The sequence below is a fragment of the Dendropsophus ebraccatus genome, chromosome 2, assembly GCF_027789765.1.
Source record: "Dendropsophus ebraccatus isolate aDenEbr1 chromosome 2, aDenEbr1.pat, whole genome shotgun sequence".
Taxonomy (NCBI): domain Eukaryota; kingdom Metazoa; phylum Chordata; class Amphibia; order Anura; family Hylidae; genus Dendropsophus; species Dendropsophus ebraccatus.
The window spans coordinates 171,915,581-171,930,765 of record NC_091455.1 but is presented as its reverse complement, the minus strand read 5'-3'; the positions used below and the strand labels follow the sequence as shown (position 1 = coordinate 171,930,765).

At 43.9% G+C, this 15,185-nt stretch overlaps 1 protein-coding gene across 2 annotated transcripts in view; it reads left to right on the top strand.

Annotated features, from left to right (window-relative positions):
• The first annotated feature begins 10,611 nt into the window (after positions 1–10,611).
• Positions 10,612–15,185, top strand: part of CHN2 (chimerin 2) — a 286,428-nt gene continuing 281,854 nt past the window's right edge. Inside the window, exon 1 of one of the 2 annotated variants that reach the window (XM_069958724.1) lies at positions 10,612–10,786. Coding sequence is in view for 1 of the 2 variants with exons in the window: in XM_069958727.1 (XP_069814828.1) it covers positions 10,738–10,786 (49 nt within the window). In the remaining variant the exon portion in view is untranslated. The remainder of the gene's footprint in view (positions 10,787–15,185) is intronic. The other variant, XM_069958727.1, reaches the window with a different exon arrangement.

The window sequence follows — 15,185 nt, the reverse complement described above, 5'->3', positions numbered from 1 at the left end:
CAGCATGGGGGGCTTCTATAAGGGGGGCAACATAAGGGGGGCTATTTATAAGGAGGGGCGACAGAGAGGAGGGCCATATAATAAAATGGGATCACATAGAGTCAGCCTTCCCACTAAATGAGGGTGTAAAGGGGCCAATGCAGATGTGCAGTATAGAGAGATGAGGATGGTGCCAGTGTGAGGAGACTAATATGTTTTTTCTGGCAGATTCTGTGGATTTGTGGCTCGGAGAAGGAGATGGAGAAGAAAATGAAAAGGGAAGAACTCCTATCAGAGAAGACGTCCCCTGTAAGTCACCTGATATAACTGTACTGTAATTTATATGGTGTACAGGACCTGTGTAGAGCTGAGTGTGTTGATGGCGTAGTGGTCGATCGAGAGGGGGCGGGAGGGGGGGGGCCCAATCAAAAGTTTGCTATGGGGCCCAGCCATTTCTAGTTAGGCCCCTGCTCACATCCAAATAAAGTGGTTATAGAAGCTTGAATTAGTCTGAAAAAGAAGAAGCATAAGAGGCTGATGTGAATACACAAAACAGAAACTGACCCTGTCACTTAGGATAAAATAAAAAATTATTAGTTCCATCTCTCAATTCCCTTGGTCCACTGGTAGCCCAATAGGTCATGTTTTCCTAAAGTGAACTGACATAGAGTCTTATTGGACTGCAAGGCATATGCACATTAAAGTTTAGCTGAAATAACATTTTTGCTTCATTATAGTCTATGATATAGGAATGATTACCGCACTCTCTCCCCAGCTGTAACCTCTTATTGCAGTGGGTCTCACCAGAGACCCGCTGCAATCAATCATTTGTGACTTGCCTGATGACATGTCAAATGTTTTTATTATAATGTTGGATACTCTTTAAAAACTTAAACTTAAAGGGAACCAATCACTTAAAAAACGCATGTAAAGCTATGGGAATGTGCTGTAGCAGCACCCAGCACACTTCCCAAACATGCTTTTATACCCCCCGTCCCTGAAATGTACAAGCCAAAAATGTACTTTATAAACTCGGCGCTCTGTATGTAAATTACCCCCAGGTAGTCCTCTGGGCGGGGAGCTGCGGGCAAGTAGTCACGGTCCCTGGGCGTTCTGCAGTGCTAATCACGCCCCTCTGGGCGTGAGTAGCCTGCATAATTGTGGCGGTGTCATCGGAGGCGCGCTGTCTCTAACGTCAGCACGCCTACGTTCTTGCTGTGCCGCTCATGCGCAGTACAGCGGGTCCGGTCTGCGCCATACTGCGCAGGTGCAAAATAGCCTCGAACTCATTGCCGGATCTCCAGCAATGAGTTTGAGGCTTTCTGCACGTGCGCAGTACGGCGCAGACCGGACCGCTGTACTGCGCATGAGCGGCACAGCAAGAACGTAGGCGTGCTGACGTTAGAGACAGCGCGCCTCCGATGACGCCGCCACAATTATGCAGGCTTATCACGCCCAGAGGGGCGTGATTAGCACTGCAGAACGCCCAGGGACCGTGACTACTTGCCCGCAGCTCCCCGCCCAGAGGACTACCTGGGGGTAATTTACATACAGGGCGCTGAGTTTATAAAGTACGTTTTTGGCTTGTACATTGCAGGGACGGGGGTTATAAAAGCATGTTTGGGAAGTGTGCTGGGTGCTGCTACAGCACATTCCCATAGCTTTACATGCGTTTTTTAAGTGATTGGTTCCCTTTAATTAAACTTTACATGAATTTATAATTTTTTACACATTGTTCAACCACACAACATTTTAAAGGTGTTATCCAATGCTACAAAAACATGGCCACTTTTCCCCCCTCTCTTGTCTCCAGTTCAGGTGTGGTTTGCAATTAAAGGGGTTATCCAGTGCTACAAAAACATGGCCACTTTCTTTCAGAGACAACACGACTCTTGTCTCCAGTTCAGCTGCGGTTTGCAATTAAGCTCCATTCAGTTCAATGGAACTGAGCAGCAAAACCCCGCCCAAGCTGGAGACAAGAGTGGGGCTGTCTCTGGAAGAAAGTGGCCATGTTTTTGTAGCGCTGGATAACCCCTTTAAGCTCCATTTACTTCAAGGAACTGAGTTTGAAACGCCACCCAATCTGGAGACAAGAAAGGGGGAAAAGTGGCCATGTTTTTGTAGCACTGGATAACCCCTTTAAATACACTGATTGTAGATTTATCAGCTAAATCTGCTGGAAGTATGTTCCAAGCATTTATGCAGTGGCCCGAGTACTCTTTCCAGCCATTGCTATGAATGTTACTTATATGGCCCGAAAATGCACTTAAATCCTTGTAAATCCTACTTACCTCAGCTGCTAACTAGTCACGGCTGGTGGTGGGAAACATCTTTGGCAATCAAAGGAGCCTGCAGCATCAGAGAGGGGCTGTCTCTGAGCGCCAACGCTCCTTACTTATTTGTCTGGAAACAGTGCTCGGGCCATATAGCAATGTATTTATATCTGCAGGAGCAATTCTCTAGTGATTGGTTCCCTATAACTAGTAGTATTTATCATGGTTAGTGGTAAGTGTCCATTTATATAAGGAATGCAAACCCTTTGTGACAGCATAAATCTGGTGCTAGCTAGACTGTAGCACAGAGTCTAGGGCAATCTCTAGTCTTCACTCATGAACATTTTATATAGGTTTTGGACTCCACTGCAAGGGATCACCATCCAAGGAATCAAATAAAGCTCTACCAAGATGGGAATCGAGAAGATGAAGCCAATGGTCACACCTGAAGAATGAACCAGACAGAAGCAATAAACCAATGGATATGTCAAAATGAGAATATGGAACACAGCCAGAAGTCATAATATAGGATGATGCAGGAATAACAGACCAGGCTGGCAGAAAACCAAAAACACTTAAGCAAAGAGGTGAAGAGAGCCTGAGTTTATTGTTCCTTATGACATTCTGAAGCATCTCATGTCAACTTAACACAGCAAAGGTCAAGTGGTACAGAGAACATAGAGATATAGCTGGGCCAAAGGGATGGAAGGCAACACAGTGCTATTCAATAGAGAGCAGACAGAGCTGCTAACGCAGAAGTACCTAACCTTTATACTACAAGAGGGACAATGGTGAAAACTGTAAATGACCTTTAGTTCTTCAGTAAGTTATACTTATTCACATTTAATGTTACAATAATTTAGCAGCAGTTTTAGTCTTACTCATTGCCCAGATACATATTGCAAACACCAGTGCCCTACATACAACATGTCATAGTTTGCTCAAATAGAGCAATCCATAGCGCTATACTATCCCTAGAGTTCCCTTCATTGTGCCAAAAGTTTAACAAAGTGGCAAAAGATACCTAAATATATAGTAGAAGTTGAGAAATCAGGAACCAGCAACAGTGGTAAAGATCAGAACCAAGAAAATACTTATATATTAGTAGTGAGGAAAAGAGGTGGGCAAAGGAACAAAGACACTCGGCAGCAAGGCAGGAAGGGCAGGGTTTAAATAGAGAGTAGGATAGGAAAAAGAAGCACTATCCCAAAGCCCCTCACTAAGTGCCTCTACCACCCAGCTCCCCCAAGACATGCCCAGCTTCATGCGGTTGAAAAGATGTAAAGTGTCCCTCCATAAGTGTTACAATGTGAGAGAGGAGGTGACAATGCAGCTTTACTATATTAGGGTATGTTCACACTGAGCAAATACGTTGGAATCCTGCCGTGCTCAGTGTCCAGCTGTCAGTGGATAAGAGGGCACGCTCCTCCGCTGCCGCCACTCTCCGTCTCTCTCCACTCAAAGAAGTGACTTCACTTCCTTGAGCGGAGAGCGGTGGCTGCGGAGGAGTGTGCGCTCTCCCATTGAGATGATATGACACACTGAGGCAGATGTAATTCTATGGCGGAGAGTTCCGCAGCAGAATTACGCCTATTTTACTCAGTGTGAACATACCCTTAGACCCCATTGTCCAGTCTGCTCTGCTGACAAGAAACCCAAGTGTGCATGTTACTTCTTGCCAGCAGCAGCAGAAAGGCGGCCATAAAACACATTAGATTGTCACTGGTTCTAGTTTATACTGGCGGAATGTGCTGTCAACTATCTATTAATGTCTATTATGTCACTGTTAATAGGGATTGGATCCCCACAAAATTTTATGCCTAGGGGTCTTCATCAACCTTGATTCGACCCTGGGAGGAAGAGAAGTGCTATAGTAAAGGAGTTGTCCAGAAAGAGGATATTTTTTAATAAAGGGGTTATCCAGGGTTAGAAAAACATGGCCTTTTTCTTCCTGAAACAGCACCTCTTCTGTCCTCAGTTTGGGTGTGGTAGTGCAGTTCAGTTCCATTGAAGTGAATAGAACTGAATTGTTATACCGCACACAAGGGTGGTGCTGTTTTTGCACGAAAGAACCTGTGCTTTGTCTAATCTTGGAAGTATCTGTTTATTTTCTAGTCCCTATGTTGCTGAGGCTGCTGGGAATATCACAAAGAGGTATAATTACTCTGCCTGCACCCCACTTCAGCCAGTTTTATGACCACCTAATCCCGCCACGGTCCTACCCTTTACTATTTCCACTAATGTCCACTTAGTGGCTGATGACAGTAGAGATCAGTCATTAGGCTGGCAGAGGCGGGGGAGCAGGCCTGGATATATTCCTATTTGTTATGTTGCATGCAGCCTCAGCAACATTTTTAAAAACACTCTGCCTGGAAACCCCCTTTAAGCTATGTTCAGCTTTGTGCAATGGATCCAGCGAGTGCCATCGCTTCCACTATGAACTGAAACCACACTGCAAATGTGAACAAAGCTTTACATGATGTGTTATAGTGCAATCCAAGGTCTTCATCTACATGGCCTGTGTAGCAGCAAATGACTGAATTTGTTCCCTTTAAAGTGAATGAGATACAGGAAATACAGGAAGAGATGTACAGATATAAAAGGAGATCTAGATACAATTAGAGATGTGCAGATATAATAAGCAAAGTGCTAAAACAGTAAGAGATGTACAGATACCATTAGAGATGTGCAGATACAGAAAGAGATGTACAGTACAGATATAGAAAAAGATCTAGATACAATTAGAGATGTGCAGTAACAATAAGAGAAGTGCAGAAACAATAGGAGATGTAAAGATACCATTAGAGATGTGCAGATACAGGAAGAGATGTACAGTACAGATATAGAAAAAAATCTAGATACAGTTAGAGATTTGCAGATACAATAAGAGAAGTGCAGAGACAATAAGAGATAAGGAGATACAATAAGAGATGTTCAGATACCATTAGAGATGTGCAGATACAATAAGAGATAAGGAGATACAATAAGAGATGTTCAGATACCATTAGAGATGTGCAGATACAATAAGAGAAGTGCAGAAACAATAAGAGATAAGGAGATACAATAAGATATGTACAGATACCATTACAGATGTGCAGATACAATAAGAGAAGTGCAGAAACAATAAGGGATGAGGAGATACAATAAGATATGTACAGATACCATTAGAGATGTGCAGATACAATAAGAAATGTGCAGAAACATAAAAGGCTGATAATTACTCGGTGTAATGGGTCCTGTTAATAGGCAGCAATCAGCTGTCATACACTATGTCGGCCGATCCAAGTCTTTAAACATGTTGAAAAAATTTAGAACGTTAACGACGGTCTGCTGGCCGTTGCTTCACGTAATATGAGTGGCGGCAGCAGACCACCGCTATCTCCTGTGGGCTCCCCAGACGATCCTGCAGCCCCCCGATTTAAGGTGTCACTGTCAAATATTCAAAATCTAAATCAAAAGTAGATGTGAAATAAAGCAAGATTGCAATATACATTCATTATTTTTTTGGGTTGTTATCATGCTGTAAAACAAAACTGTACTTACCAGAAATCCAGGTCCAATCTCCTGAAGGCAGATTTTCTGACTTGTGCTTATGGAAAAAAAAAACTAAACACAGTAATTCCGGCCAGTAAAGAGAGTCACAGCTCAATGTGTCCATCAGTCAAATGACTGCCTTCTGTCTGTGAGCGCTCAGATGGCCTGGCCTGCTTTCTGACTGTTTCCTGTTTTTTTGACAGTGTTTTCCATGATAACAAAAAAAAAAAAATAATGATTGTAAATTGCAAACTTGCTTTATATCATATCTACTGATGATTTAGATTTTGAAAGTTATAATGACAGGTACAGTTTAACCGCTTGCTGTTGGTGCATGTAATAGCGCCGGCAGCAAGCAGGGAACAAGGAGCAAGTGAGCGCAGACCAGACAGGCCGGTGCTCTCTTGCTCCCCCAGATTGTCCTGTGTAATAGGGCCTAAAGGTATGTACAGATACCATAAGATATGTGCAGATACAATGAGACATGTACAGATACCATAGAGATGTGCATAAACAGTAAGATATGTGTGAAAACAGATGCACAGATATAGAAAGAGATCTAGATACAGTTAGAGATGTACAGATACAATAAGAGCTGTAGAAATACAATAAGAGATGTAAAATATGGAAAAGGATAGAAAGGAGTGCTGCACCTCACACCTATGGCGGACACTGTCTCTCAGCTACATTTAAAAACCAACGCCAGAATGTTGGTATATAATTTGATCAAACCATATTGCCCCCTGTACCGCGTGCAGGTCCCCTGGTTTACATGAGTCCCTACACTAACTCAACACTGTGTCAGTCAGCGACCGCCAACCCCGCAAAGCGAGCACAAACAGGGAAGAGAGGCCATAGAATGGCCCTGCAACCCCACTGTCACAGGACCAAACCCCGAGGGCCCCCCCAAGACCCAGCAGGCACCGCCGGCTGAGAAAGAGGTCACCAAACAACACAAGTGTGAACATGGTCTTAAACACTCACCATTGCTCCTGCAGGTAGAATGGGAAAGATAGGAGGGGTTCGGGGGGCCCCTTGGGGTTTGGTCCTGTGACATTGAGGTTGCAGGCCATTCCGTGGCCCCCCTTCTCTGCTTGCGCACGATTTGCCGGGATTGTGTTCTCTGTCCGGCACAGTGATGTTTTTTGGTTAGGGACTCGTGTATCAGAAGACCTGCATGTGGTACATGAGGCAATACAATTTGATCAAATTATATACTAACTTCTGATGTTGGTTTTTTAATGTACCTGAACAAGCTTTCGTGTCAACCATGGGTGCGATGTGCAGCCATTTCTGTCTTTTTGGCTTGTACAATAAGAGATGTACAGCTATAGAAAGAGATCTAGATGCAATTAGGTACTATGACTGGATCCATGTTTTTCAGGGCTCTATAGGTCTGCATCCAACTTCTTCAGCCAGCAGTATTCAAACACTGAACGATCAGACAGGAGCATGCTTGAGTTACGCTCATCTCTGGTGCAGATACAATAAGTGAAGTACAGATACAGGATACAGGGGTCCAGCAGAATATTATTGCATGTTTGAATAAAGAAGATCACTTTATATGGTGAATTCCCTTTCTCCTTGCAACACATTTAGACAGATACAGGATGAGATGATAATTCTCAGATTCCTAGCAGAAACAGAGATGTACAGATACCATTAGAGATGTGCAGATACAGTAAGAGATTGGCAGATACCATTAGAGATGTGCAGATACAGTAAGAGATTGGCAGATACCATTAGAGATGTGCAGATACAGTAAGAGATTGGCAGATACCATTAGAGATGTGCAGATACAGTAAGAGATTGGCAGATACCATTAGAGATGTGCAGATACAGTAAGAGATTGGCAGATACCATTAGAGATGTGCAGATACAGTAAGAGATTGGCAGATACCATTAGAGATGTGCAGATACAGTAAGAGATGGGCAAATACAAAATAAAATGTAGATATACAATAAGATATGTGCAGATACATTTTGTCTTTTCTTCTTCATTCAGCCTGGAGGACTTCTCCCAGCCATGACCTGACTCTGCAGAATCTGCCAGACACACATTTTAGACTTCTGACTCTTGCACCAATCTCATCTCTTCACAAACTCCACATTTGTATTGTCCCCTCTGTGCCCCTATATCATATTAGGCCGTCTTTGTCCCCCCCCCCCCCCCCCCCCCCCCCCCTATATTATGCCCCTACGTGCAGGCCCCATATAGTATTAAGGAAAATTGCATAAGGCAGCACCACAATTCCACTCCAAACAGTGTCTTTATTCCACCAAATACAACATTTCAGCTATGACAGTGTTTCTCAAGCCTCAAGACTGTCATAGCTGAAACGTTGCATCTGGTGGAATGAAGACACTGTTTGGAGTGGAATTGTGGTGCTGCCTTGTTTATATTTTTGATTACCACATTGGACTACTGGAGGTCTTCAGTGGGTGAGGTGCACATCAGGCCTTTAGGTCTATTATCTGAGCATCCCCCTAGTAGATGTCCCCTAATCAACTGCACACATACATATATACCAGCAGTGATTATACCGCACACATGTATACCAGCAGTGATTATACCACACACATAAATTCCAGCAGTGATTATACCACACATACATATATACCAGCAGTGATTATACCACACACATATATACCAGCAGTGAATATACCACACACATATATACCAGCAGTGAATATACCACACACATATATACCAGCAGTGAATATACCGCACACACATATATACCAGCAGTGATTATACCACACACATATATACCCGCAGTGATTATACCACACACATATATACCAGCAGTGAATATACCACACACATATATACCAGCAGTGAATATACCACACACATATACCAGCAGTGATTATACCCCACACCTGTATATATACCAGCAGTGATTATACAGCACATACATATATACCAGCAGTGATTATACCCCACACATGTATATATACCAGCAGTGATTATACCACACACATATATACCTGCAGTGATTATACCACACACATATATCCCAGCAGTGATTATACCAGACACATATATCCCAGCAGTGATTCTACCACACACATATATACCAGCAGTGATTATACCACACACATATATACCAGCAGTGAATATACCACACAGATATATTCCAGCAGTGATTATACCACACACATATATACCAGCAGTGATTATACCACACACATATATACCAGCAGTGAATATACCACACACATATATACCAGCAGTGAATATACCACACACGTATATACCAGCAGTGATTATACCCCACACATGTATATATACCAGCAGTGATTATGCAGCACATACATATATACCAGCAGTGATTATACCTCACACATGTATATATACCAGCAGTGATTATACAGCACATACATATATACCAGCAGTGATTATACCCCACACATGTATATATACCAGCAGTGATTATACAGCACATACATATATACCAGCAGTGATTATACCCCACACATGTATATATACCAGCAGTGATTATACCACACATACATATATACCAGCAGTGATTATACCACACATGCATATATACCAGCAGTGATTATACCGCACACACATACATATATACCAGCAGTGATTATACCACACATACATATATACCAGCAGTGATTATACCACACACACATATATACCAGCAGTTACATACTTTGTAGCTACCCTCCCTTAACCCTCTATCAAATGCACTAACCAACCCTCCAGAGTGCACCACCCCCACCCCCGTGATGGTAGAGACCCCCTTATAGGGTAATCTACCTCCAAAGAGCATCTTAACTTGTGGCAAAGACCTCCATACCCATAACCCCTCCCTCTGCAAAGATCCCATAACAGCAGTTAGTTACCAACCCACCCCCCTGTGGACAGTAGAATGATGGCAGAGACAGCTCAGCAGGGGTGTAAGGGGAGTCAGCACCCAGCTCCATACTCACTATACACCCACCCACCCATACAGGGGTCAGGGCTGATAATGATGCAGAGAAGAGGAGCACAGGACAGGCAGCACACACAGCTCTGTAAGGTCAGTCCCTCAGGCAGCACACAGCAGGCAGGGCACACAATTTTTGCAATCCGTTTTTTGCAAAAAAAAAAAACGGATGAAAAACAGATGGAAAAAACGGATGCATGTGTGTGCATCCGTTTTGATGTTTTTCCATTGAATTCCATTATAAAAAAAAAAGGGATCCTTAGCCCCCCCCCCAAGAAACTTAGTCTTTCCTTTAATACCTGTTCTCTGTATATAGTCCATTCTTTAAAAAAATCTGTCAGATAATCTGTTGGTGTAATAGGGCCCTAAGACTAGTCCACTATGTGCTTATGTGCTATGTGCAGACCAGGCAGGGCAGCCACACTAAATATCCTGGATCCTGGCATAGTTGGTCATGCAGGGGTGCAGGTGATAGTAGGTGTTTGTAGCAATACTCAGCACCTGCACCTTCTGCCAGCTGGCTTGTGCCATGTTCAGGTGTCAGCACCTGTTGCCTACGAAACAAAGCTATTATACAAGAGTTATACATATCACTGCAGTGTGTTATTATGTAACAGATATTATTAACCCCTTCACTCCTTATAATGCAGCCCACACACACACACACACACACTAGCAGTACTTGGATGCCATCCACAAGTTCACTCTTCAGTGTGTGGAAGAAGCAGCAGCAGCAGCAGCCTGGCACCAGGGAGAGGGGAGGTTCAGCCCCCCTGCACGCTGCCATCTCCAGCTCAGCCTCCTGTAATCACATAGAGGGGGTGGGAGGAGGAGGAGGGGGGCCCGGGCGGTGGGCTCCGGGACTTGGGGTGACAGCTGAGCTCCGCACACCGACACCTGGACGAGCAGGGAGCCGGCGCGTCATCTGACAGAGCAGGAAGTAGTGGGAGGCTGCACGGCCGGGGACATGGGCTAGAGGAGTGTGCCTCACAGAGCTGTCCAGCATGGCAGCATCCAGCAACTCCAGCCTGTCCGGCTCCTCACTCTCCTCAGGTAGGTGCCCGCTGCTGTGCCCGGGTGACGGCGCGCTGCTACCTGCTGCCCACTGTGCTGCTGTGCCCGGGTGACGGCGCGCTGCTACCGGCTGCCCACTGTGCTGCTGTGCCCGGGTGACGGCGCCCTGCTACCTGCTGCACACTGTGCTGCTGTGCCCGGGTGACGGCGCCCTGCTACCTGCTGCCCACTGTGCTGCTGTGCCCGGGTGACGGCGCGCTGCTGCCGGCTGCACACTGTGCTGCTGTGCCCGGGTGACGGCGCCCTGCTGCCGGCTGCACACTGTGCTGCTGTGCCCTAACTTTCTACAGATGCAGCAGCGCTCAGTTACAGAGTTGAAGTAGAGCTGAGTGTGTCAGATGTGGTAGGACTGAGGCTTTCAGTAGCTTACCACATGTAGTTGAGATGAGTTTGTCCTATTGTGCCCCAACCTGTAGCTCTGCTGTAGTGGTGAAACCACAACTCTCATCATGGCTGTCAGTGCATGATGGGAGTTGTAGTTTAGCCACTGCTACAGAGCATGCAGAAATAGGAGTGTTACTTATTGACAGGAAGGTTGGCACTGTCATCAGAGTTGGATAGCAGAGTGTAGCAGAGCCAAGTGTGTCAGATGTGCTGTAGCAGAGCCAAGTGTGTCAGATGTAGCAAGGCTGGGATTTCCATTAGACATAACATACACAGGGCTGCAGGTAATGCTGCTCTATCATCTCCTCTTGGATTTATGACTTGGAATACTGTAGCATATCTATACTCATTCTATTACATTCACATTTAGATAGAAAAGGTATTCATCTCCTGTCATTTCTCTAAATTCTGCCTACATTTAAAGGAATTCTTTATTAATTATTGGTCAAGAAATGTATCCTCCTCATCCAGGCTGCTCAGGTGACTGTCGGGGATGTATCTTCTCCTCCAAGTAGCCAACTATTCACTGTATGTTGTGTTTATAGGTCAGTGGGAATTGTGCTGTTTTTTTGCGCTGTTGCCTGATCTAATACGCCTCAGTTCCTCTTAGGTGCTGTTGCCTGATATTGCTTATGTGTACCCCATTTTAGTTGATGGGGGTTGTATAGTAAATGTTCATGCAAGCTGCGAGTCAGAGCATTCTCCTATGTTATAGGCAGGGTTATTTTGTCCACATTTATAGTGCCATCATAAATAGGTCGGTATGTTGAAATTCATCAAATTGGCAATAATAGATCTACTAACATATTTACAGTTATTGCTATAAATATATTGTGAGAGCAGAACCGTAATGGGGAATAGATTTCCTAATATAATATCCTGTATATACCTTCTACAAGCTGAAGCATTGATTTCCCATGCTCTGTACTGGCAGAGCATTGGGCTGGTTCTCTTGCTGTAGAATCAATGGATGGGAATATTTACTCATCTTGACTCTCTACAGAAGGCTACTTAAAGGGAAGCTGTCATCACTTTCATGCTGCCTGAACCATGAGTCATTGGGGTGGTCCCCGATGGCCCTTATCTATAGATCATTCCCTATACCAAACAGGCTGGTGAGGCAGGGACCACCCCACTGACTTGTGTTTTGTGCAGTATGAAAGTAATGACAGGTTCCCTTTAAAGAAGTTTTCCCATGTTAATAATATTATAACACTCTATATGCCTTTTCTATATGCTTCTTTAATTTAGTGAATAGTCACCATGCATACACTGAGGATCAGAAGACCCTTATTCTTTACATAGGCAAAAGTACCAGTAGTTGGACCCATACCAACCATACTCTTATCGTATGTCAAACTGGGATGCAACAGGGGGAAAAGTTCTTTTGCAGTTTGAGAATGTGCCACACCATTCATTTTTATGATATTCAGTATGATAACCCCCATATTCCCCCTTTGCACACCAAACTTTAGTTCTCTTATTTATAATCTATGTTTCCCTTCCACTTACTGTATGTGCACTTCTCAGTGCAATGTGCTTATTGTACCCGGCACTGATAGCATTATCCAGGGTTCCGCCACACAGCCCCCCACTTGGTGCGTTGTATAATCCCCAAGATTGGTGACCCTTCTTTATATTTGTGCTTCTTGCAGTACTATGTAACATTAGATATTTGGTATGGTGGACCCACCATCTGATGAGTGGGTGGGAATGGTCATGATCCTATATACCAATGGGTATAATTTAATTATTTGCCTTGTATATATACCCCAGGTCACCCTTTACAATCTGAGGCCTGTGTTCTATTGGATATATTGTTTAGTAAATGTTGTTATAATAAAGTGTCTATTTATTGTGCATCATTCTGTATTTAGATACATGGCTTTATTTGCATGTTTTACATGTACACCAATATTTATCAGACAGAGATCTTTGACAGGCAGTAAGAAGCCAACATCCAACTTTCCTGCCTTTCTTTTCACAGCTATATAGATGATCCACTCTTCCATCCATTGCTATCTGTGACCAGCAGTGTCGTAAGCTGTTCATGCATTGAAGCCACTAATCCGTCATGCTGCTGCTCTCGCCCTGTAAATGCTCTTTTGTATTTTGATTGGCAGCGCACGTTTTTGTCTGCAGTAGCCACGGGCAGAGCAGCTCTGGTTCCTGAATGACGGATGATTTGCCATTGTTGCCTATAGCCAAAATGAAACTTGTCCTAAGGGGCAGCTGCTCCTGTGGCCAGCGTCAGGTTGTGCAGCATCCTGGGTTCTCATTTAACCCTTTCCTTATGTGAACTGTGTGCGTACCCTGAGGCTAAATCTGCTCAGATTCATACACCACTCCTGACAAACACACTGGCTGCTCGGCTGGGGCCATTGACATTGCTGCAAGCACAATAGATGTTTCCATCATTAATATGCTTGGTTATATTGTACAGACTTGTGTACGCTGTTCCCTTGTAGGATGTCATCAGACAGCAGAAATATTTAGGTTAGGTTATCAAAGAAATTAAGTTAAGATGTGCTGCAGTATAGAAAACATGGCTATTAGTCTTAGGCTCGGACTTCACTATAATACAATTGTTTATACGGTATAAAAGACGACATTTCCACAGGATATAAAGTCCTTTCCGTCTCTGTTTTATTTATTTGTTATTTAAATTTTGAGAAAAAGTTTGCAATAAATTGCAATGAAGCTATATAACCAATATAACAAGAAATCACATAGAGGAACTGAGGAGCAAGACCCCGTTGGGTGACCGGATGACGGCCAATATGGCTGACAGTGGTGGATGATAGCTACTTCCTGTCCTAGAAACCAGGAGCGCACTGACTCATACATAACCAGCTGCTCTCAAAAGATTCATGAGCTGTCAGGATTTTCTCTTTTCTTCTATGTTTTACCTGCTGTATATTCTCTGTAGAGTGCATTTGTTCCGCGGCCACTTCTAGCCTTTTTTCTTTTCATTAAATGGGTTTTCCGCTGACATGAAATGAAGATAGCTGAGCCGAGTTCCCTACCAATTCCCAAAACTAATACTCTGGGACTAGCTAATGTGCCTGAATCCCTCTGTGCTGCCAGCTCCTTCAGACCGTCAGTCGGTAGTTTTCCGGCTCATGGGCTTCTTAATTCCTCTGTGATATTTTATAGGATAAATATAAGTAAAAAATAAAATAAAATAAAAATATTGGACAAAAGTAGGGCGGAAGGTAAGTGTGCACTGCTTGTGTAATCAGCAATGGGTAACTGGCAGCACGCATATATGCACATCTCTGCTGTCACTTTCCCCTTAAGCCCCCCCTCATGTTTATACTGTAATGTCTACAGGTATACCATCTCAGTTGCAGCCTTCTACAACCAGAAGATGAGCAAGATTATTCCAATAATAAGGAAGGGAATCTGTGAACTGAAATTTTCAGTAGCTTCCCTATAAACTTTCTTAAAGGAGAACTCCGGGCCACAACTAAAATTCACTACAGGCAGGGGGTGCTTGAACATAATACAGAATGTATACTTACCCATCCCTATGCCCTGTAGCACCGCATCCACCCCAACCGGCCTCCTCTGGTTTCCGTTCTTGTTATGTCAGGACCGGGCTCAGGTATGCTCGCTCAGCTAGCCAGCTAACTAAGGCATGAGGCAAAGAATTGACATGATGACGGAATTGACATGGGTGAATGACGGAATCTGCCTCTGCATAGAATGGAGCCTATGGGACCGGCGGTGGGGGGGTTGCGGCAGCAGAATACGCTAGAAGTTATCTGCGTGATTTTCATAGTGTGCATATACCCTTAGGAACAGTCTCTTACATGACACAATATATTAATATGGGGGGGGGGCTGTAATCAAAGGAGATTTTCCTAGGGCCACTTTTCACTTTTACAAACTCACTGTATGACTTTCCTAATATATTTTACTGTGGCCCGTATGGTGTCAAATTCCTTTAAACAAAGTTGTTCTCATCGTGTCAGTGATTTTAAGTACACGA